The following is a 24,602-nucleotide window of genomic DNA, read 5'->3' as shown; positions in this document are numbered from 1 at the left end:
TTCCGTATGTCTAAAATCATCAAAACTCTTTGAAATCATATGCTGACATTAATTTCTAATGAATGAAAAACTGAAAGTAAGGACAATGGAAATCTACTTATGTTTGAAATCTATGTTGTCAGGATGGATTCATTTCATGGTACTGAACAAATGGTATGGAACCGAACATGGATTCACTCTTTGCCCCCTGTTTTACAAGTTTACAGCACAAACCCAAACCCAAACCCAAACAGTGTCCCAAACATTCCCCTTCCCACTATGGAAAGTAAATCCATACGAAACTATCTCCAAATCAAGTACACCTCCAATCTGACTGCCACGTGGCCTATAAGAAATCCATGTCACTATATTCACTTTTTTAAAAACCCCCCCTTAAAAGGATAAATATCTGAGCTTTAACTTTCCTATGTAACTTTCATGAGGGAACCACCCGATGTCTTCTTTACTTGTTCTTCTTGCCCAAATTGCCCTCCCCATTTCCCCAAAACTATCGCCCAGCCTAGCCTCCTCCTTGTCCAAAGGTGAGGGGTAATTTCGTCCGGAAAAAGCTCTCCCACCGTAAACAATGGACCTTGCTTTGGCGTTAAAGTCAAGTTGCCACTTTTGTTGAGTTTGAATGCTCTTCTTTTCTGGGTGTCTTGAGAATTCCGTCAAAATTTTGATATTTCCCTTTCTTTTTTTTTTCTGGAAATTGAGGGAGGGGGCAGGGTATGTTGGTAGAGAGAAGGAGAGTGATGAGCTGGAGGAGAGTGGGGAAGTCGTTGCAGGCGCTGGTAGCCCATGCCTTGCTCTTCTCTTTCACCCTTTTGCTCGCTCTCAAGCTCCACCATGCCGTCTCTCGTTCTTGGTGGTTCGTCTTTCTCTCTCTCTCGATGAATGATGTTACAATTGATTCGATTTGTTTCACAATTGTTGGGTTTTATGTAAAAAGCAATTGTTTTTACTTCGTCATGTTGTTACCTGCATTGACAATATTCACTGTGTTGCTTGCTTCCTTTCACAATATTATTAATTAAATAAAGTTTATATCTTTCGTGTATAATTTCTTATGCAATCGAAGGTTTTTTTTTTTTTTTTGTGATTTGAATTTTGTAGCTGTAAGTTTATTTTTTAGTAATATTTTACTGGATTTTAGAAGTTCGAGTGCAATGCTACGTAAATCACAACAGGCAGTCAAGTTTCTATCAGATAATTCATCAAGGCTGGGGGTTTTCATTGGCAACTTGGGATATACACATGGTTTTGAGACGGAAAAGAAAACCAAAGGGGAAAATTTTTCCTTTCTGAGATGGAAAATGTGAAAGTTTTGTGTGCTTAATCAGTAAAATTTTAAATATTGATTGTGGGATTAACATGTTCTCTGCGGTGAAATATTGACTGGTTTGGCTTGTCTTTGGGGTATCCATGAAAATCAAACATATGGTAAGTGTCATAAAATCTCATAATTAGGGGCTTAGCTGATAGCTTTTTTTCGTCATTCTCATTGGTAACATGGCGGGTACTTGATCTGTTGACTCAGATACTTGTGATCATATATAAAGTTAACGGTTTTAATACACTGAGCTATCAAACATGCGTAGAGGTCCATGTGAAACTGCTAGTTATACACTGACACTTTATAGGTGAATAGTCCAGAAGAGAACACGTAAGTATTTTGTTGCTGGTCAATGTAGATTCAGTAGCTATCTTCAGTAGGTAAGCAGGGAGATGAGAAAATGTAATCATCTTACACTAGTAAAAATTATACTGCTTTTTCTCTGGCTTTCTATTTGTTTAAGACTGCTTGTTTTTTGCCTTTATTGTGCAGGGTTGTATTTGCGCCATTATGGCTATTTCATGCAGTTGTAGCACGTGGAAGGTTTTCTTTGCCTGCTCCATCAATGCCTCATGATCGCCATGTATGACAAATAATCTCTATCTAAGTTTGGATGCTATCTTTAGCTGTGTCAAAATATTTTATGACTTTTATACCTCTTTCGTTTTACTTCTTAAGTTTGATTGTATAATCAATTGGATTACTGTTCAATACAATGAAGTGGAAGACTCCATAAGTTTGTTTATATTTGTGCCTCGTGTATGTTTTACTATAGATAAGGACATTAACTATCAATTGTGACGTTAAAATGTTACTTAAACGGCCCATGACATATATATATATATATATGTATATATAATCCCACTTGTGAAGTCATTGAATCATATTGGCATGTATTTGATAATAATCCAAATAATAATAATGTGTCTTTCTCATGCACAGTGGGCCCCCTTTCACGCAGTCATCGCTATGCCATTGCTTGTCGCTTTTGAGCTACTTTTGTGTATACGTCTTGACAACAGCTATGGTATACAGGCAACATTCCTTGAACATAATAATCTGTTGATACACTTGCTCCTACTTATAAATTTTTATCTTTTAAAATTTTTGTCTTTTGCTTTAATGCTAATCTTTCCGTCTGAGTTGTGCTTTGGTGGAATGTGAATATTTGCATTAATGATTTCATAAATTACTTTATATGTTCAGAGTCAGCATGTTAATAACTGATACGTGTTTGATGCTTCAAAAGCTTACCATATCTCTAAGTAGCTGATTAGAGATTATGAGCATTTAATTTGCTCATCATATTAATTTTGTTTGTTTGTGAAAATGTATGTGTTGCAGTTGTTAATTTGAAGATTGTCTTTCTGCCCCTGCTTGCATTTGAAATAGCTATTTTGATTGATAACATCAGGTACCGTTTATGTTTATCATTATGTTTTGTTGATTAAGTATTTAATGTGTACTCTAAAATCTTATGCCTATCTAAATAACTTGATTTCCTACACCTTTTGGATCCAGCCAACAGGAATCTGAATGAAATCTTACAAATTATTGACACCCTTACGGCTTTTATTAATCCTCTAGGTGATTATATGTATCGTGTGTTGTGGACTGTCTGCCTCATGCCAACTCTCATCTGTTGACTTATTCCAACAAGATTGTAAACATATATTTTCTATTCCAACCCATTCTTGCCGCTCCTATCCTGTATATATGTTGTAAAAAAACTTTTGGATTGAATTGTTTTGACTTATCCAATTCCTCTAACTATAGTATTTAAGCAATGCACTAAGTCAGTTGTAGGCAGGTGTGGGATTGTGGTTTGAAGTGTTACTGTTATTTAATCCCATCGTATCTTATCAAATGTTTCTAGATGCAATAATGATTTTTCTGCAATATTTTTTCAGGATGTGCAGGGCTTTAATGCCTGGAGATGAGGAAAGCATGAGTGATGAAGTGATATGGGAGACCCTTCCTGTAAGTTTGTAATTACTAGTAAATAAAAGATTCATTATGGAGATATCACATGATGCATGAAAAAATTTTCTTGGACATGTGCACCTTAGTGCTTATAATTCCACCTAGTCATAAATTTTATAACTGATGATATCTCCCATGGCTTTCTGCACTTATCATCTTGTAGTTTTCATTGCATCATAATACAACATTTCGTTATATTCCTTACAAGGCTTGAAATATGAAGTTATGTTACTGGTAAACTAATGGTTGCTGTGATCATTCTCTCAACTTTTGTTCTAATATGCATCTAGATTGTAACAATCTCATAAGTTTACATTTATAACGGCGTGTTTTTACGGCATGATACTTTAAAAGTACTCATACTAAACCACAGCAGATGCTCAGATGTGATGTTAGTGATGATACATATGGTCTCTGGAATGATCTAATTGTCTATATCACATGATTCTAAGCAATTGTGCCCTGATAATTGGCGTGATAACTGATGCTAAATTTCTCATATTTGATCTGTAGCATTTTTGGGTTGCAATATCTATGGTCTTCTTCATTGCTGCCACAACTTTCACCCTTTTAAAGTTATGTGGTAAGTATTTTGTTTCTTAGATTAAATGCAAATGGTAGTAGTTGCTTGTACAGTCATTCAAGTTTTTTGTGACCTAGTTTTGTTTGTGTAACTATTTGATGGCTACATTTATTTTACTTGTTTATAAATGTGAATTCTCTGAAGACTGATTTGTCTGTGAATATTCTTTCTTCTCTGTGCTTATTATATTGATAATCTCTGAATTATTCTCCACAAGAATAATGATCACCTTAAAAAGTAGTATATTTTGCAACCATTCAACATATGTGATGCTAATGGTTGATCATCAATGACATGCAGGTGATGTTGCGGCTCTAGGCTGGTGGGATTTATTCATAAATTTTGGGTACAATACATTCATTTTCCTGTTATGATTTTTTGCTCCTTCCGGTGGCATTTTCCTGTTGGAATAACCTCTTATATTGTGTTGCAGTATTGCAGAGTGCTTTGCCTTTCTTGTTTGTACAAAGTGGTATAATCCAGCAATTCATCGAAATTCCCACCTTGGAGAATCCACTCCATCTTCAATGACTATAAGATACCTCGACTGGAACAGAGGTTTTGTAGTATCTTCTGATGAAGACAGGCACCAGAACAGCAGAATGTGCAACCTGCAAGATATTGGAGGACATGTTATGAAAATTCCATTTATTGGTTTTCAAATCATGCTTTTCATGCACTTAGAGGTATAATTATTATTGTTGAGAAGGGCCTTTCTTTGGTAGTTTTTACAAATGTTCAAGTTGTATCTGTATTACACATTAAACTGTGATGTCAGGGAACACCACCTAGTGCAAGAAATATATCACCTCCAGTCCTTTTTTCTCCCCTTCTGCTGCTGCAAGGAGCTGCGGTTATTCTTGCTGCATATAGATTGATTGAGAAAATTGTTATTTTAGTACATGGTGGAGCTGGCTCTGGAAGATACTTTGATGTATCATCAAAAGTTCTTGAGTTTTTTGGGTTCTTGCACCATGGGTCAAGGTAGTGTTTATCAGGACTAGTTTTTAAATTTTGATTAATTTTTTCTCAAGTACCACTGAGCCTGTATCAATTGGAGACAAAATGCAAGCACTGTCAAGTGATAGTCATCATTTCATCTTTCTTTTCTTTCAACAGGTTGTTGGGTTGGTGGTCAATTGATGAAGGAAGTCGAGAGGAACAGGCTAGACTTTACTGTTCAGAGGCATCTGGGTCGGTTTTCTATTGCACTCTAATTCCTTTATGCATGTAATCATATAGCACAATGTCTACGTATCCCCTCCACCCTTTTATTTTCTCTCATCCTCTATCATTCAGGTATAACACTTTCTCACCCGATGTTGTGAAGAAAATGCCAAAATCAGATCTTGTTGAGGAGGTAAACACAGTATTTGTTATGTTCAAATTATGGAAGTATAAGATTCTCCTTTACTTTAAGTCTCTTTAATATTGCAACTGTTTTCATCTGACTTGGAGATTACAATGTTATACTAATATTTCCAATTCTTTTAATTACAGATTTGGAGATTACGAGCTGCACTCAGTGAGCAGACGGAAATCACCAAGTTTAGCCAGCAGGAGTTCGAAAGACTTCAAAATGTATTTTCGGGAGCAAGCTTAAGTTATTTCCAAGTCATTCGTTTTGTTGGACTGCTATCAACTGTAGTTCGTACTTATTAATTTAATGAATCTGTCAGGAAAAGATTCTGTGTAGAGTTTGCTTTGAGGAACAAATCAACGTAGTCCTACTCCCATGTAGGCATCATGTCCTCTGCAGGTATTTGGGTCTACCCTCCAATGTTGCTAATGTTCTTCTATTCTGTCTATTCGTGTTGTCTAACAGTATTGGTTAATGCAGAGATTTATCTCTGAAATTCTTTGGCTTAGGCATCATAAATATATGTTTACAGAAAATAGATAAAGTCAATATTTATAGTAGCATACCATTTTTTTTCCTGAGGCACATGCCTGATATCTGATACTGTGGATATTTCATTTCTTATCCAAAGAAGTTGAACCTGATTTCATTAGTTATTAATTATGGTATTTTTTTCTACTAATTTCATCTCAGTACTTGCTGTGAGAGGTGTAAAAGGTGTCCAATCTGCCGTGTTTCTATTGAGGAGCGTCTGCCGGTGTATGATGTGTAGTCCCAATTTACCTGTAGACAGATTCATGTAAAAATTTTCAAACTGTTAACAAATTGCTTGTGATTTTAGATGACGCAAGCATTGAGAAGCTGGCCATTCTGGTTTCACTGAACATGATATAGTTGTGTAATGTCATTCAAGAAATGTAAATAACTTGGTGCATTATGGAAATGAAATGAAATTAGTGATTTTTACATGTTTCGAGTGCCCCCACTCTTCCCTTCCCTTCCCCCCTTCCCAGCTCTCAAATTCTTCAAATAACAAGAATATGCGGGTTTCTCGCAGGAACAAAAGAGGAAGTGATAAAAAATTATACTACTACTTCATTATCTAGCACTTATTGTAGGAACAAAACAGGAAGTAATAAAACTTCATTGTTTTGTTGAAGAGGAAAGCCAACTCTCCGACTCAATCGAGCTACAACCTGGTACCTTGGATACATTCTTATCCTTCATGAATTCCCTTACTTTCTCAGCGTCATCAAACTTACCAGCAGCAGCATATATATTTGATAAGAGAACATAATATCCAGAGTTCTCTGGCTCTAGACTAATAAGTTTCCTTGCAATTCGTTCACCGACCTGAACGTTGTTATGAACTCGACAGCCAGCTAGAATAGCTCCTAGGATGGCTGCATCAGGCTCCATAGGCATTCGTTTAATAAAATCCTCTGCCTGCTCCAAAAGCCCAGCTCTTGCCAAACAATCAACCATGCTAGCGTAGTGCTTCAGCTCTGGCGTCACCCCATAGTCACCCATCATTTCAAAACAGGAAAGCGCTCTTTCTGCTAGTCCACCATGGGCACAAGCTGATAATATACCAAGAAATGTAACTTGATTGGGTTTGACCCCTTTGGCAACCATATTATCAAAAAGTCGGAAAGCAATACTCACATTGCCACTCAACCCATATCCCAATATAAGAGAGCTCCAAGAAATGACGTCTCTTTGGTTCATCATGTTGAAAACCCTATGAGCATAAGCCAGTGTAGCACATTTTAAGTACATATCAACAATGGCATTCCCTAAATTCAACTCCATCCCCAAACACCTTCTCACACACCATCCATGAACACTCTTCCCTTGCTTTAACCACCCCAATTGTCCACACACCAAAAGCAAGCTCAACATGACCACCCAATCGGGGGCAACCCCAGCATCAACCATTTCTCTAAACAATTCCAAACCCAACATGGGTTCCTCATGCTTCGCATATCCATCCAACATGGCCGTCCACAACACTGCGTCTTTCTTCGGCATTCCATCAAACAAAACTCTCGCATCATAAACCTTCCCGGAACTAACATACAGAAAAACCAAAGCAGAAGCAACAAATAGACTACTTTCCAATCCCATTTTCACGCACAACCCATGGAAAGAAACAGCTAGTTCCACCAGTCCACAACTCACGCACGACCTTAAAACGAGTGGGAGAGTGAAGTCATCGGGCCTGACATCAGAACTCTGCCACATTCGAAGAAACAAATCTATGGCTTTAAGGGGGAAATTTGAGCGGGAGAACTCGCCGATTATGATGTTCCAAGAATAGATATTCTTTTGGGGCATGTGAAAGAAGACAGAGAGAGAGTCAGAGGTGAGCTTGTTGTGTTGGGAGTAGGCCAAAACAAGCTTAGAACTGAGGATAACATCGTCGTACAGCGAGGTTCTGAGCAAGCGAGCGTGAAGGTGGCGTAAATGCTTGCAGTTTGGTGAAGAGTTAACGAGGGAAAAGTAGTAGGAGACGATGTTTAAATTGGTCGGATTCGAACAAGTTAGTGTTGAATAAAGCTTGTTGAACAGAGTCTTCATGGTGCTCTGTCTTGTATCATTCTAAAATCGAAGATTGTTTCTTTTCATTTTTTTTGGGAAAGAAATCATCTTTATTACTAAATGCATGGAGTCTCACAAATCAGAGCAAACCATTTCTTGGTATGACAACCAAGTTGGTGTCTCCTTCTTCCACCTTCGAATAATATTTTGTTTTTCACTAATTTGAGCCTTAGACCAAAGATCCAAGCCCCTTATTCAATTACATTGTTACAATGTCCCTATCACCTAATAAATCAATAGGGAAACGAGAATACATTCACACCAACATGGAATCATCTTTGCAACTTAGACAAACTAGCAGTACTTCGATATGGAAGGATAGTTTGTGTTTGGAAATTTTGACGTCAAGCACATGTTGCTGTGATGGCCAATGCTTCGACCACTGGCTTTGTGGCAGGGATTTCATTACTTTGCTTAATGTTTTCATCCTTCATTTTTACTAGGAAGTCGTTGAAGCAGTCATCCAATGTCCTGAATGGCTCGTTCGGATACAGACTGCTCACTTCAATTTCATTTTGGCCATCGATTGAAAAATTGACTTGACAACCCTTTATGAAGATGTCATGGGTGAATGATGCAACAATACTTTGTGGGATACAATTCTCTGCAGATTCAACGTACAAGAATGGGAAATTAGTGATTATTGATTTTAGATTGAAAACTGATAGTAATAATTATAGATGGTTGCTTTCTGGTCAAATTACCGGCGGCAGCCGAGAGAAGGTCATTTTCAGTGACTGTCACCCTGGGGAGGGTTCGTCCGATTTTCCTTTCCCACAAAGTTGCAAGCTCGTTCATGTTGTAGAAATTGCATGCTGGCCTGAAATGAACTGACTTGTTCAGGGTCCTGATGTCATCAACGGTTCTCATGGTGAATTTCCCTATGTCGGTGCCTGCGACGAAGTAAGCTGCACCAGGAGGAAACACAGAAATTTGCTGAAAATCACCAGCAGATTCAGCGGTAACTAAGAAAACACTTAAAACTTCAGAAAGTTATGGATCATAGTACAATCCAGACACTATCCAGTGAAAAAGAGTAGCCCCAAGCCCACATGCACGGATGAGCCGCAGACAGTTTTGGGACCAGACATGAACCAGGTTTTCCAGGTCACGGATGTGATGTGACAACTGAATGAAATCTTGGAAATCTACCCTATCCTCGTGTGTCAAGTAACTCTTCCTAGTCGAAAAATAAGTCTCTGAAATAAGAGACTGGTAAGTCTGTAAGTGTAAAACCATACGAATTTATGTACCAATCTAATTGCACAGATCATTAATTATTGGGAAATTTCTTAAGGTAGAAGTGAGTATCAGAAACCATAGGAATGTTTTCTCAGGAACACAACACAAACAAACATTGTGTATTGTTGCATGTGTCTCTGTCACAAGAAAAACTCTTTGGAGTTTGACTTTTCAATTCCTTTAAAAAGGGCACTAAGAGGCCACATGTGAGCTGGCCACATTTAATAATTTGCATTATTAGTATTATTTTATGATTATTATTTTAAAAAGGAATAATGTTTACTTTTTCTTCTAAAGGAAATAGCATTAACTAACTAAAAATCAAACACTAGCTCCAGAGGTGTAATGAATGCATGGCCATCTCATTTATTGAAAAGAGTACCCAGTTCTTTCTCTATCTCCATAGTTTTCTTGGGCGAGAAAATTAAAGAAAAGAAAATTTACCAAAATGTGGGGTTTAATAAACTTAATGGAATCGAGGGGGCATGCTTTTGTTGACTGACCTTTATCTTGTTACACGTAGAACGGCAGCAAGTAAAATATTACCTTTCACGCTACCATCCCCATAGATTTTAAACTGATCCAAGGGTGGAATGACCTCCGAAGGGTGCCTGTTGTCGTAGTAGGGCCAGGAAGCAATTGAATTACAGCAAATGTAGGTGAAAGGGATGGCCAACTTTTCAATCACACGCCTGACCTCGCGCTTCTCTTTATACATGGTCAGCCCTGGCTCAACCGGATCAGCCCTGTCCACGTCGTGTCCGAACTCCGACGGCAAGAACCTCTGCATTAATTTTGGTTTTTTTTTTTGTTGAAAGCTTAGGGAAAAAGTAATACTGTACAACTAGCAGTTTAGTCGGCTGAAAAAATGAATGCCTCCTCTACCTTGACTGTACCAGCAGCTTTGATTGCTTCAATTAAACTGAGCTGGTCTAGAATTTTTTCACCACCCACAGCTGATATCACTATCTCAATCTGGTGCTCTTTCAGCAGTTTCTCCATGGATTCCTTCTCATGTGCCAACCCCTGGAAAAACACATGCAACCCATCAGAAGAAATTCATCTCTACAAAGAAAGGAATAATTAACAACTCATAAAAGTATTACATGCAACACTGTGGCGCCTCTGTCCTGAAGGGCTTTGGCTACTTTGTTCTTGGAACTTGGCCTGACCAGAACGTAGGTGGGTCGACCAGCATCTAAGCTGGCCTCTGCCACAAACTGACCAATAAAGCCGGTTGCTCCGACGATGAGGACACGGCCGTTGGCTGTGGAGGCAGTCATGCTCGGTGGTCTTTAATTAATTTTTACTTTTTTCCAAGCAAAGCAAAAACAGCGAGAAAAATTCTAACAGCCCTTTGGGCTTCTTGGCGTGATTGCAAGATTTAGCAAACAGAGAAGAGTTGTTGAGACTTAAAGAAACTGACCACTAGAAGCTTGGGGGTGTTGCTCCATATATAGGAAGGCTAAGGCCCGAAGGGTGCCCAAAATGTAAATCAAAGACCAAGGCTTTCAACTACCGTTCAGGCTTCAACAACTTCAGCCTTGAGCCCCTTGTCAAACTCTGATCCCTATACAATTTGCATTAAAAACATTCCAAGCCGATTGGTTTACACAATTATGTTTGTTTAGTCTGATTGTAAAATGGCTAACATGGGACGTGGTCTAGATCCTTTAATTCTCATGCCTCTCAAGGAATCGTGTTTCTTTTTCTTTTTTTTTTTTTCCTTTGCTTTTTGCCAAAAAAAGGTAGCTATATATATCCTATACTTACTTTACAAGATATTTTTATTATTATTATTTCTCTAATTAAATTTATTAATTAAACAAAGAAATGGATAAAGATGGTGTTTGCCCCTTGACTGATAGCTAAGAAACTCGTGACCGTGACGAGAAGGAAAATAAATTAAATTCGATCGCCCGGTCTTTTGGAGAATGATTGCGAGGGCAATTGCTTCTAACATGGCATTGTCATGCAATCATGGGACTTTTACTTAATTTCTTTAAAAGATTTGAGATGAATACCATTTCTACAAGTTTTTGATAAAATATTCTGATGACCAATTAAGTAGCAGGAGAAAATGGATTACCCACGTTGCTATGTGTTAGCTGTTGATTGTTGATTGGTAATCACTAATCCCTCTCGATCTATCATTAATAAAAAAATCACTCCCAACCATTTTAAGGTGTCTTTGGTTCAGAATTCAAATAGAAAATTGATGAAGTGTGAAGTTTGAACCAACAAACTGAGTCATCAAGCAAAGCTACCAATGGCGGCTAATGGACTTCAACAATTTTTTATTGACTTTAAGGCTTCTGCTTCCCAATCGAAAGGGGTGGTTAAACTGCAAAGGATAATTTATTTCTTGTACCAGTCAAATTAATGCCTTTGGCTACAAGACATTGCAATGAAAAAGTTTAATGAATATTGGTTTAGGGTTTAATGAATAAGTCAAATAAAGGATTATTATTGCTTGTGCTTACAGTAGGTATAAGACCAAAATTAAGATTTTTTTTATATATTTTTATACCTGCTGCAAGTACAAGCAGACAAATCTAGTAAAAAGTGTCCTCGTGATTTATTTCAAGAACTGTACTAATCATTGTTTAAATAAGATTAAATTAAGTCATTTCCCAATAATGTTTACCCTTACCAAGTACCAACCATCCCATTGTATTTTAATATATAATTCGTTTCTCAAATTTTGAACTAATTTCCTTTTATCTTGTCGTTTTTGCCAATTCATTGTCACGTGATCAAGCTCTTCTTTCTTTTTCCTTTAACTAAAAATAATAATAAAGCCAGAAAAAAAAAATAAAACCTATAATGTTCTCTCCCTCTCTTTGTTTCTTCTTTTACTGCTTTCTTCCCATGCTATATATAGTACTGCATTTTATATGTATATAAATTTTTGCTGTATATATAAGATATTCTATAAGATCAAGTTTTTCCCCTTTTTTAATCAAACAAGAATATTGATTACAAACTACACTATATTGATTAATATTTTAATTAGATTAAACAAAAATGATCCAAATTTTGTTTTCTATTAGTATTAAAAAAACCCCATTAAATTTTATTTTATTCTTAGTATGGGAAGTGGATTAATTCCCTGTTTTTTCCTCCCCTTCCTCTTTGTTGTTGTCTCACTATTCTGTCAAATTGAATATTTTCCAATAACCCCAAGACAACAGAAAAACATATAAGCATGTTAATATCCAAACAAAACAAGATCAAAAGGGAGGAAAACTCTATTATTAATTAGATGGCTGGCTTCGTTATATTGCAAGCACATAGATTTAGAAAATAAGTTTTGAATTACCAGATCTCGAAAAATAAGGTAACTTATATTATAGATCAAAGCGTGTCCAAGAACGATTGACAGTCAAATGTTTCTTCACCTTTTTGAATTTATCCATTAAAACATTTAAACTAATGGATTTAGTCAATCCGTACTGCTAGGTGCATGTATGATTTCTTAAAATGGAAGTAAGATTACTTGATGCTAATATTTCACGTTACAAATCTCTTAATTTGGCAACACAATATCTCTAGTAAAGTGAGATATAAAGAAAAAAAAAATTGAAACACATACGATTCCAAGATAAAATCAACAAGAAAAGTTTCAAAATAGATCATTGATCGATCAACACGATACGAAATCAATCCACTGAAAGAAATTTTTTTGATTTCGAGTTCATTAACCGGAATATACCCATCTATCCACGAAGCTAGTAAGGAGAAAATTACATTAAACCAGTCCAAAGACAACGATATACCTTTAACAGTTAGATATACTTTGAAAAGTTTGAAGGTTGCTTCCTCACCTAACGGATCGTGGAACTCACCTAACTTCATCTTTTTAAAATTATTGGTTGCATACATGCATAAGTACAAGTCTTGGCAGTAGTGTTTTTACGTTGTGTCTGTGAATCTTGGAAGTTATATGTAGGTAATAACAGCATGACTGAGCCAGCTGTCTCACGTCACTAAACATATATATATATTCCTGTTTTAGCGAATGTAAGCCAAGCTGTCTACTTGTATTTTGCTGTTTGTCTCTCAAACAATGATTAACGCCGATGGCAATTCTGGTGGGGTTTTCCTGGTGCCTAAGGCATGCGTGAAATGATTACACTTCAACTTTTAGGCCCTAATTAATGGCTTGGAAAAGGTTTCTTTCGTTTTCAAAGACAAAGGCATGTAGTAATCATGGGACTTTGCCCGGTTACAAGGTTAGAGTTTAAAGTAAATATGAAAGGAAATGGGACGGACGGAAAGCCCCCCTCTTACCCAATGATCATAGCATGTTGATGAAGCATTTAATACAATCACACCCAGTTTTGAAATCAATTCGAGGGATAGTCATTTTCATGACGTACGTATATATTTTGAAAAGTAAAAATGTAAGTATATGCCTTTGATATTCTTACCTAACAACTCGTATGCCTTTAGATTGAGTGGACATCTTTTAAAAATAACACTAGGTAGGATAAGGTTTCAAGTTGGAACCAGGCCGTTGTAGAAGGAAAGGAGGAAAGGGTGGAGCTGCTGCAAGGACCGGCAGGTAAGAACAGTGACCGCCGGCTACCTATGTGGTTGATGACAGCAAAACCATGTTGATGTTGGCAAATTTATGGCTCTTTGCCTGTCCATTTGGCACCTAGTGCATGAGCATTTAAAAAACAAAATCTGGCGACCCCAAATCACCAAGAATATGTCAGGGGGACGTTATGCCCATGCCGTCATCTCCTCTTGTTACTTTCCTATATGTCTAGATTTCCTCCTCTTGTTAATCCATTCTCTAGTTATTACTTTGGGGTAAACTGTGTGATTCAATTAATTGGAAAATATGACTTTCACTTTAATGAAATAAATTATAGAATTGATTTCGAACATTTGACCTATTAATTAGTACATAATTTTTTTATTTAAAAATAAAAATTTAAATCCTCTTTTTTAATTAAAAAAAAAATAAATTATGAAATTAAGATAAACAAATTGTCATGATCGTTGAAAATGATTAAGTATCATCGATTGACTATTCAAAAAATGAGGATAAGAAAAAGGAGAAGGAGACAACTTTCCTCTTAAGTTGTTTAAGAGCAAATCTTTTTACTCTTAGTAGCAAGCCTTTTTTGCAACACAATCATTGCTTTTAAGTCGTCTAATAATGTTAATTTGGTTTCTTCTTCCTTCACGCTTGTTCACTAATTTCCAAACTAAAATTATCATCTCATCACCTCATTATTAATCTTCCCAAATATGGTCAAATGCACCCACTATCGTACTTTTAAATTTAAATTATTTCATTTTAATCACATGGGATGCTAGATGATCATCCAACAAAGTCAAAGAATTTCATGAACGTGTCGTTTAACGTGTACCGTTAATATAAGTATATTTTTATATTAAAATTATTATCTGATAATTGATTTGACATTAGGTAAAAGTACTACTAACCATAGAATAGATAGGTAAGGAGGTTAGTTAATTCGTATCCAATTTTCTCTTCCACGATGCCGCCCTCCCCTTTCGGGAAGGAAATGAGATGGCACCAGCGCAACAAAAGGACAACCCTAACATCTGATGTACTCGGTGAAGATACTGTCCATCTGGCGGATAACTAAGAATTATACGAAACTGAGACAAATATTTTTCATCAACGTACTGGTCAGACACGATTAGTCATGTCATCTCTAGTATAAATATGATTAAATATTTACATACGTAATTAAATCAAAATTTCACGTTTGAAAAGATAAAAGATAATATTTATAAAATAGTTATATTAAAAATTTAATATTTTATAAAAATATAAAATTACTTAGATGACAAAAGTTCGTACGAAAATTACACAAATAACTCAAATTGTATATTAAATACAAAATAAATATATTTTTTAACAACTATTTTATGTTACGATTGAATATCTTTAATTGAACTTGATAATCTTTTTAGAGAGTTAAAAATATCTATTACTAAATCAATAAAAAACATTGAATGATTTTTTTTTTCAATGAAAATAATTAACGAATTTTTAAAAAAATCATATGACATTTTATTACGAGTCTTGTTCTTAATTAGTTTCATTACAGAAAATGCATGTTTTGATGTTGAAGTAAAACTGAAAGAATAAAGACAAGTCGGATCAATTTATCAATTAGGAAGTAAACTTTTGATATGTCCATCTTCTTCAATGCTTGATATAATTCAAAAAGTGTAAATACATTTTTCAAAACCTAATTTCGAAGAATGTCAAACTTGAATAAATTCAATTAATAGCTTAAATGCATATTATCATACTTAGCAAAGTTATCACGATAATAATATTTATTTACAAGATTGTAAATATTTTCAATATCAAATGATTTAAAATTCAATTCTTATAAGAGTGTGTCTATTAAAATTAATTATTGATTAATTGTTATATGATATCTCACCAAATAAAAAAATATTATAGAGATAAAATTATAAAATTTTTAAAAAATAAAAATGTATTAGAAAAATTTTAAAATTTGTATAGGAATGATATTATAAAATTTTAAACAAATAAAGATTGTTCATCAAATTTTAGAATGATTGAGGGCAGGGGCCCACTAGCCCACCTTCCCGTACAGCATACTTTACAAGTGTACGTGACGGATAGATGGCGTAAAGGGACAAAGGCAAGTGGCGAGGCCAGTAAGAGCCAGGAAACATTTGCCTTGCTAGGCCCCTCGACCCTCGTGGCTCGTGCTTGAATTGTCTGACGAATTCAATTTTTGTTTTGTTTCTCGTGAACGAGTCAAATGTGAATCACTATCGTTTGAGTCTCTTGATGTTTGGGAGTTGGAGTCCAAGCCCAATGAAGTGGAGAATGGAGATGGTAGGGCAGTCCATTTTCAGTTCATAAGGAATGGGCTGCCAATGAGCCCAAACAACTTTACAAGCCATGGGTTGTAAAGATTTTTATCCTTTTGGAATGATTAATAATGAATCAACACAGTTATAGGTCGCCCGTCGAAGTTTAAGTCCAACATCTGTGTCTTTAAATTTTAAAAATAGATTTTAAATAAATTTATAAATTATGAATTCATATTTTTAAATTAAAAAATATACTTATAAGTGATAAAAAATTTATATTTATATATTAAATATTCATCTCATTTCTTATCGATATGGGATCCGTGACATTTCATTTTATTCAATTATGCAACATCTTATTGTATTAACTCTTTACTTGTAGAGAAAAAAAAACGCTTATATCAGTTCGAGTCTATCTCGATCATTGTATCTCTCATGAGGATTCTACATCAATGAAGATCTAAGTTTGCTCTAATACTAAATGTCAAAGATCGAAATTTAAATTCAACTTCGTGTGATTTTAAATTTTGAAAATAGAATTTAAGTAAGTTTATAAATAAGAATAAGTATTTTTAAATTAAAATCATTTAATTAAAATATTTCTATAAAATAGTATTATTAATTTGATTATGCAATTCATTTGACATCTAAATAATTAAATCAATTAATTCATAATTTTGATTTTGATTTTTTTTTATTAATTGAATTAATTAATCTATTTAATTCGTTAAAACTTTATTTTTGATCCTTTCAATTAATTTTCACAATACATACAAATTAACTATTTGCACATTTCTAATTATAAATAACATTAAGAATTTAAATAATATTTTTAGTAAGAATAAAAAAAAAAGAAAAAACAGAGAGAAACGAGGTGAAGCGTCCAAATCATGATGATACTAATGGCCGTTGATGAAATGGGATCCAGATGATATATGCGAGTCAACGCCAGTGCTTTTTTGACTGAGTCGCATGGAGAATCCTACACCATCCTCAATAGAAGTGGCGCCACTTTCCTTTTTCTTTTTTTCCATTAAAAAACAAACCCTCCATTAAATTAGCTTCTTAACCATTCTAGTACTACTGAGTGCTGGTACCATTTTTATGATAAAAAAATATAATTTTTTCTTTTTTTTAATTACTAAAAAAGGGTCTTTTCTCATTCCTTTTCCCACAGAGAAACAGTAGCAGTAAATAGTAATCCACTAATCTGGTTTCAAATTTCAAAATCCAAAAAAAAAAAAGGTACTACATAAAGGGAATTGAGCAGCAGATACCCTTGTTTTGTTTGCATTCAAAATCCATTTTTAAGAAGCAAACGGGAGAGAGAGAAGAAAAAGTCGATGCTTTGATCCTTTGATCTTTATTTTCATGGCTGGGTGAGTATATACGCTCTCTTTCTCTTGCTTGTGCATGTGCATTTTTTGCTTAATATCATAAGAAAAATGATCCCTTTGGGTACTTAGAGAGGCAGAGCAGTTGCTGATGTTTCTGTTCCTCTCATTTTGATGGGTTTGTACTATGTTTGCGTTTCTGTCTCTCTCTGTTGACTTAAAAAATATTTATCAATTGATTTTCTGTAAATTTGCTAGAAAATGAAAAGACCATTTGGGCAGTAATTAATTCGTTTATTTTCTTGTTTATGATTAGTTTTTCTTTTCTTGGGATTTATGTAGCAGATATAGATGATGTTGGATTTTCTGGGTTTTGGATTTAATGAAATGTTTGATGACTTCACCACTAGAATAGAGAAATAAGAGAACGTGCACTGTGAACTGACTTGGCTTCTTTAGTGCTTTTATTGTGAACTGACATTACTTCTTTGGTGGTTTTAAAAGTTTACTTTGATTAGGTTATGGATTCTTTGTCGTTTCAATGTTCTTTCTTTGCTTGTTTGATGGATAATCTGGGAAAAGAAACAACTTTTAATAATCTCTGATACTGACTTCCGAAGATGGTGCAGGCTACTTTTCCATAACGGTGCTAGTGTTTTCTTTTTATTTGTGATGTTCTGAGTTGAGACCTTGAATCTTATTAGATGGTAAAACATGATGAATAGTTTTGCTAGAAATTACTTTTGTTAGTAGACTTTGCTTTTTCTTGTCATTATTTTTTTTACCCTACGAATTGATAGCCTATAATCTTACTGTCCTTGAAACTTAGACAAACTGATTTCTGATTTCTTTTTGACATTTTCTCATCATTGTTGCTTTATGCAGAACGTGGTTGGTTGACGGTAACAGAATTGCAACAAAAATCAGGAGTGCATCTAATCCTGAAAGGGTGACATGGAAAAGCAATCCAACTAGATCTTGTCCCAGTTGCCATCATACTATTGACAACAGTGATGTAAAAATTCAATCTTTGCTAATGCTTCAAGTTCAAGTTACATGCTTCCCATACCTAAAACAGATTAGTCGAATAAGCATATTGTGATATGTGCAGATCATAATATAATTTGGACTTATCTCTCAAAGCTAATTGCAATCAGGAATTACGAACGTAAATGTGTAGCATGTTCATATTCTGCACATATTTCTGGAAATTTAGTAGTTTCATTCGATTTCTTTACCTTTTATCCTTCTCTAGTTTCTAAGGGCAATATACGTTGTAATCCTAAGGGAAAAAAAAGAAGGAAGCTGGATTAACAAAACTTTAGTTTAAACTATCATGTTTTAGTGAATGAAAATATGTGCGAACCAACTCTCTGTATACCATAACTTTAGATAAATAAAACTGGGCACCTTTTCCCCATGTGTTCACTCTTGAACTTTCTGCTAAGGTGTAATGATTTATTTATTGATTGAAAATTGTTCACACCATGGTTTGATCATGAAGCCTATGCATCATCCAGTCTCTAAGTTCCAGTAAATTCCTTTTAGGTACTGAATTTGCACATTCTTCTATGGCATAAATCAGTTTATATGGTTAGAAATAAGAAATGCTTTTTGCCAAGTTGCTTCCTCCCATTGGGCATCTCTGATATCACTATATGTATACATCTGAAGATTATATTTTAATAGCACAGAACTCTTTTTTAAGTTCTCTATTTGCGACCTGAACATCTTCTATGATATAAACAGTAAAATTCAATGTTCAACTGCTATCTGAAATAATGACCATATACATATCTGTACGGTATCTTTTTCCATGCTTCTATCTGTCAAGCTAGGTAGTCTGTCTTGCAAATACTTCCCTCTACTCTAACTTGTAAAATCCCCATCTCAGCTGAACCAAGTTGTCTTACAAGAATCTATCCCTTGTATAGGAGTAAGATAACTGCCTATGATTATACATAGTTGTTTAGGTGTATATGATTTTACATCTTCTTGCTTCAAATGACTAGATTTATTGTTAACATACCAATTATATTCAATATAATTTGAAGATGTTTCACATTTTTATGGTTTTGACTGCCGCAAACCCAAGTATTGGTTTTTTCATAGAGATGTAACAAAAATGATATTTCTGACTTCACTTGTAACATGTATAGCTTGAGTTAGTAATAACTACGAATATTAGGGCAATGGTTAATATTCATATGAACAGTAGGGCATTGGTAAATGTAGAGAGCAACTAAAAGGTGTCTGTTTCCAGGTCACTCAAGCCTGGCCAGGATTACCACGAGGTGTCAAATTTGATCCATCTGATCAAGAGATCATATGGCATTTACTTACGAAAGTTGGTGTGGAAGATTCAAAACCCCATCCATTCATTAATGAGTTCATTCCAACCATTGAAAATGATGATGGTATCTGTTATACACATCCCCAAAAATTACCAGGTTGGTAAGGTTTAAGGGTGTTTTTCTACATCTTTAAGCATCTTTATTTATATTAATTCAAAAAATTGACACTTTAGGTGTTAAGCAAGATGGAAGTGTGTCCCACTTCTTTCATCGAGCTATCAAAGCTTACAATACTGGAACTCGGAAGCGTCGAAAGATCCATGGTGATGATTTTGGTGATGTCCGCTGGCACAAAACTGGTAGGACAAAACCAGTGTTGTTGGATGGTGTTCAAAGAGGATGCAAGAAGATTATGGTTCTCTATATGACCATGGTCAAAGGTGGAAAGCCTGAGAAGACCAATTGGGTGATGCACCAATATCACCTAGGAACCGAGGAGGATGAAAAGGATGGGGAGTATGTTATATCTAAAATATTTCATCAGCAGCAGCAAATCAAACAGGGCGATAAATGTGAGCAAGATTTACCTGAAATGACTGATACAACTATTGTCAAAGTAGATCCAGTCACACCCAAGTCTGTGACGCCTGATCCTCCACGTACAGGGAGGCAATGTCATGAATATGACCAAGGGCAGGAGTATACTATTGCTTGCATCAATCCCTCTGCTCAGGTTAATTTCTTATTTTTGTTTTCTTAGTAGCCTTGGGATTCTCTATAGATTGGTTTTTTTCTGCTTCATGCAGTAGTTGCATTTGGGACCATATCCCTCTGCATCTACCTTCTCGCAACCGATAAACATATGTTAGTGCTTTGGGATTATTTTCATTTCCCTATAATATAAAAAGAATTGTTTTCTAGGGGAATGTCATGGAATGAATTGTGGCTAATAACTAGTAACAGGCAATATATTCCATATGCACTGTAATGTAAGTGTTCAATTAAAAAGAGGCCCTGATATTTGCCTTTTCTTAGGTTCTTTCACCAAAGCATCCTACAATGCAGTATGTAGAAGACTACGTTCAAACTGAATGTGAAAGTTCCAGTCATAATGATCTACCTGATCCGGAAAATCATCTTAATCAGATGTTAGACAATAATAATGATAATCGTGCTGAGGAAGACCCTAAATGGTGGGATGGTGAGTCACAGTATTTGTTGGATTCACAACAGCTAGTGGAAGGGCTGTCCCTTTGTGATGAGCTTCTTCAAAGCCAGTCACCAAATAGGGATGCTAATGTTGATGATGGAGCACTGAACAGCAAACCCTGTCTTTCTGATTATGCTCAGTTAGGAGCAGAACATCTTAAGAAGGATTTGGAGGAGTGTCAGAACCTGGAAGGTGATCCAGCAAACATAGAGCTTGATACACCACCGGAGTTCCGACTGAGTCAGCTTGTATGTTCTATCCTTTCCTGACTTGTTTTACTATATACTGACTATATCAAATTTTGCTGTTTCCCTATAATGAACTTGTGAAATGGTGTTGCAGGAATTTGGATCACAAGATAGCTTTATTGCTTGGGGTGGGAGCAAGGTGATCGACTAAATACGTTTGTCATGGATTGTGGAGTACGTAGTAAAAATGATTTTGTCAAAACTTTATCCGATCAATCATCATCCTCAGGATTTATGTCAACTGTAAATTTTGCTGGGACGCTGGAACTATGTTTAATGATGGTGAAGATACTGTTGACTTTTTGCTGGCAATGAATTGAAGATACGTAGAGCAAGGATTACTAATGCCCCTACGATCTGTATTCTTAATCACAGTAATGAAGCCTTGTGTTTAGTTATATAAATCTATCCATGACATGCTTTTGAAAAATATTCACCAGACTAGTGTAATATAACAAGCTTCATTATAAACGATGATTCCTTGGCCTTAGACTTTGGAACACGATGCTGCCTGATAAAGATCCATGACTAAGGCTGCTGTTAATGCACGGTTCATTTACTAGAATTATTCGAGGCTTGGTCGGAATCTTTACTGACTAAAGAACAGGGTTAAATTCTATTATTTCCAACTCCATTCGTGAAACCGAGTTAGTTCTTGGAGGGGAGGAGGGACTTGAAGTAGATGTTGTGAATCGATTCACAGCAATAGCTAATCCTTGTTCATAACTAAAGCAGTTGCACAATCCTTAGCAAAGAACTAAAGCAGATTACTCGAGAAACTTTGGGCAATAGGAGGTACATTGTACATATACAACAAAACGAAAATATCCCTGGCTGTCGACCGTTAGCAACCTATCAAGGTATTTTGGTGGAAGCTTGTCTGACAAATTTCATTTCTTTTGAGCTTATCAGGTCAAAAAGGTTGTGTTCTAGGATAGCGAAAACAGCTCCTCGGGAAAATTCAATGCCGTGTGGACCATCTAATTAAAAGGGGAAGTCATGGTCTGTCAGCATCAAGGAAACATAAACGGATCGATTGAACAAACCGATGAAGGCAACACACTCACATAGCTGAAACGTTCATGAACCTGTTGAGCCTTACAGATCATAGAAGTTGGCTCGAATATGGATGGAGAGACCACAGGGCCGGCCCGCCAGGCCACACAAACTGATCAAAAAGGTCCCAACGGCTTTATTGCATTGTTCATTAGGGAAGGGAACATGATTGCTTTTCGGGAGGCTGGGATCAGACCCCCCCCCCCAGTGTCCATAATTGGCTGGCAGCTTGGAAGCTTGTTGTAGGGAAGCGCACTTGCTGAGTGATTGTAGGGCACTTACTTAGGTGTCTGACTGAGGCAGGTCTGCCCTTGAGATTTTCTGAGCTATCGCAGGAGGTTTGGAAAAATGGGCCACAGGGTGTTGTTGAGGAGTTTGAATAGTCAGGGTCTTGTGTCTCGTTGGATGCCATGATGCAAACTGGAGTAGAGACACAAAGGGCCTCAACACCCTGGCCAGTATGGCTACAACAAAGACGCATGCTGACATTGGCTAGCAAGGTCATTCCAGAGGCCATGCACGCCATTGTTCTATCATTTCTAACCAACAGAAACTTCCATTTACTGTACCTGGTAGGAGGAGACTGCCTGACGACACAGAAGGAATTGTTTTATCATGGAACAAACAAACTACCCAATGTTGGTGTTCTGAACATAATCCGGGTTTTACTGGATATATATACAAAGGAAACTAATCCATGTTTTGGTCGCTCAAAACCAGCAGAAAACCTGCTTTCATGTTCTCATAACCGAAATTAATGATTGGCAACGACAACAAAACCATTAAATTATAAACTCTCTTAACCTTTATCAGCATATACACCTGCACCTGCTGTGCCATGAGAATAATTTAATTTAATTTTTTATAATATAAATATTAAAAGGAGACAAGAAATTATCAAGCGCCCCAGTTGTCTATTTCCTGTAGACACAGATTTGACATATCAAGCACCCCCCAAGAAACATATATAGCTTTTCTTTCTTTTAATTAATTGCACACCTAATTAAACCAATTAATTTGTATTAGTTCCTTGCAAGGAGCATAGGGACATAAATTAAGGAATTATCGACAATTTCTCGAAGAAGAAACATTGGGTTTAACAACTTCAGGCAATTATTTGGAAAGATTAATGATTACACTATAAAAAAAACTTGCAGTTTTTTAATATTATATGATCATATTGCAACAAATTCATAGATGGATTATAGCATGTATCGACCAGAATTCTCCCAAGACTTAAGAAAGCTATAAACTTCTTGTTATAATTAAGTATCAGTCTTGTTTTACAAAGTGGGGGCAACTGAGATATTCAGAGGGAGGATTGGATTTGGTTTAAATAATTTTTAAATGTTTCGTTTTTTGTACAATTTTAAAAATATTTCTTTAGCTTCTTATCCATTCGATCCCATTGAAGACTAAGATGCAATAATGCATGGGGTACTGATAAGGAAAAGAAATTTACCAAAAAAAATAAATAATTGATTTAAATTAATGGTTATTATTTCTCGAATTGAGATTTAAACTATACTTCCTTCTACCTTGAGTTAACATGCAAAATCATGAGAGAAAAAGTAAGTCATCATGCAGAACATGATTATACAATTCAAATAATTCAAGATTGTGACATGTACTTATTAGAGATAGCAATTTATAACATGATACGTGTTTAAATATAATTAAATTTTACATATCTTGTCGGTGTTCTAATTGTGTCAATCTAACAATATTACGACAAATTTACATGTTTAATATGAGTTGACGATACACCTAACTTATCATATTTAAAAAGTTAATCGAATCATGTGATATCGAAAAATATATATGACTTGTTTAAATGAAACATATTATTTTATGTTTCAAGAAATATCAAGTTAAGTATACTGGGTTTGACATAATTAATTAATCATATTCGTGTCAAGTATCTTTTCTTACAAAACACAAGAATTATAACATGATCAAACCAATTGTTACTTCGTGATCATATGTTCACATTTCAGTTCTATCCTTAAATGTGTTGGGAGGAACAGAAAGAGGGTAGCTTGTAAGAAAACCTGAAGTTGCTGAAAGCAGGATGCGAAAAGAGAATGGGACAAGGAGAGGCTGAAGCCTGCATTGCATAGCATTCATTCAAGCATGAGAATAGAATAATGAAGAGAGCATAGAGGGGTTTGGGACCCCATTGTTTTTTGTTGATTGAAAAAAGAATCGGACATGCATGTGTGGTGGTGGGGAGGGGTTGAGGATTGGGAGGCGCACGTGGGCTTAGCCAACCCTTCCCTCTTTTTTGACCATTCACCTTTTCTTTGGCTTTTGTCTGTCCTCTCCTTGTTCACACACACACACAGAGTTTGACAGGGTGGCACCTTCCTATGTGGCCGACAACAGAATATTAGATTGCAATTTCAGCTCCTGTTTGCTGCTGACAACCCATGAGTCCATGACCCACCACATCTCTCCTACCTACACCCCCCTGTACAACTCAAAAACACACAAAACTAGACTGAGATTACATTCATGCCCCTGGCGTTAC

The 24,602-nt window shown here is 35.6% G+C and overlaps 4 protein-coding genes across 4 annotated transcripts; 2 read left to right on the top strand and 2 right to left on the bottom strand.

Annotated features, from left to right (window-relative positions):
- Positions 1-411: 411 nt before the first annotated feature.
- On the top strand, positions 412-6,209 carry LOC18610547 (Transmembrane Fragile-X-F-associated protein). The gene is made up of 14 exons (XM_007046255.3): positions 412-850; positions 1,808-1,898; positions 2,258-2,342; positions 2,660-2,729; positions 3,226-3,295; positions 3,812-3,881; positions 4,182-4,227; positions 4,315-4,567; positions 4,660-4,865; positions 5,001-5,075; positions 5,181-5,241; positions 5,382-5,462; positions 5,561-5,640; positions 5,935-6,209. Exons 1-14 carry the CDS (start codon positions 711-713, stop codon positions 6,011-6,013), a joined length of 1,407 nt encoding a protein of 468 aa, XP_007046317.3. The 5' UTR covers positions 412-710; the 3' UTR covers positions 6,014-6,209.
- On the bottom strand, positions 6,149-7,832 carry LOC18610546 (Pentatricopeptide repeat (PPR) superfamily protein). The gene has a single exon (XM_007046254.3). It carries the CDS (start codon positions 7,819-7,821, stop codon positions 6,385-6,387), a length of 1,437 nt encoding a protein of 478 aa, XP_007046316.3. The 5' UTR covers positions 7,822-7,832; the 3' UTR covers positions 6,149-6,384.
- An 89-nt stretch (positions 7,833-7,921) lies between these two features.
- On the bottom strand, positions 7,922-10,684 carry LOC18610545 (leucoanthocyanidin reductase-like). Its single transcript, XM_018115860.2, has 5 exons — positions 10,191-10,684; positions 9,970-10,110; positions 9,631-9,868; positions 8,547-8,750; positions 7,922-8,446 (listed from the first exon to the last, which is right to left on the bottom strand). The coding sequence occupies exons 1-5, from the start codon at positions 10,365-10,367 to the stop codon at positions 8,187-8,189; spliced, it is 1,020 nt and encodes a 339-aa protein (XP_017971349.2). The 5' UTR covers positions 10,368-10,684; the 3' UTR covers positions 7,922-8,186.
- Positions 10,685-16,934: 6,250 nt separating this feature from the next.
- SOG1 (NAC (No Apical Meristem) domain transcriptional regulator superfamily protein) lies at positions 16,935-21,422 on the top strand. Its single transcript, XM_007046251.3, has 6 exons — positions 16,935-17,309; positions 18,150-18,279; positions 19,528-19,714; positions 19,792-20,291; positions 20,594-21,016; positions 21,111-21,422. The coding sequence occupies exons 1-6, from the start codon at positions 17,302-17,304 to the stop codon at positions 21,165-21,167; spliced, it is 1,305 nt and encodes a 434-aa protein (XP_007046313.3). The 5' UTR covers positions 16,935-17,301; the 3' UTR covers positions 21,168-21,422.
- The last annotated feature ends 3,180 nt before the right edge of the window (positions 21,423-24,602 follow it).

Source organism: Theobroma cacao, chromosome 2 (genome assembly GCF_053813885.1).
Source record: "Theobroma cacao isolate CCN51 chromosome 2, ASM5381388v1, whole genome shotgun sequence".
In the NCBI taxonomy this organism is placed as follows: domain Eukaryota; kingdom Viridiplantae; phylum Streptophyta; class Magnoliopsida; order Malvales; family Malvaceae; genus Theobroma; species Theobroma cacao.
The sequence above is the reverse complement of the archived record's forward strand: the minus strand, read 5'-3'. Positions and strand labels throughout refer to the sequence as shown.

Coding starts and splice junctions, on each gene's coding strand:
- LOC18610547 (XM_007046255.3), top strand. CDS start 711: ATGTTGGTAGAGAGAAGGAGAGTGATGAGCTGGAGGAGAGTGGGGAAG. Junction 1,899..2,257: donor CAATGCCTCATGATCGCCAT/GTATGACAAATA, acceptor TCTCATGCACAG/TGGGCCCCCTTTCACGCAGT. Junction 5,463..5,560: donor AGTTCGAAAGACTTCAAAAT/GTATTTTCGGGA, acceptor TGAATCTGTCAG/GAAAAGATTCTGTGTAGAGT.
- LOC18610546 (XM_007046254.3), bottom strand. CDS start 7,821: ATGAAGACTCTGTTCAACAAGCTTTATTCAACACTAACTTGTTCGAAT.
- LOC18610545 (XM_018115860.2), bottom strand. CDS start 10,367: ATGACTGCCTCCACAGCCAACGGCCGTGTCCTCATCGTCGGAGCAACC. Junction 8,751..9,630: donor TGGGGATGGTAGCGTGAAAG/GTAATATTTTAC, acceptor CTCCTGGTGCAG/CTTACTTCGTCGCAGGCACC. Junction 8,447..8,546: donor CCTTCTCTCGGCTGCCGCCG/GTAATTTGACCA, acceptor TTGAATCTGCAG/AGAATTGTATCCCACAAAGT.
- SOG1 (XM_007046251.3), top strand. Junction 18,280..19,527: donor ATACTATTGACAACAGTGAT/GTAAAAATTCAA, acceptor GTCTGTTTCCAG/GTCACTCAAGCCTGGCCAGG. Junction 21,017..21,110: donor AGTTCCGACTGAGTCAGCTT/GTATGTTCTATC, acceptor ATGGTGTTGCAG/GAATTTGGATCACAAGATAG.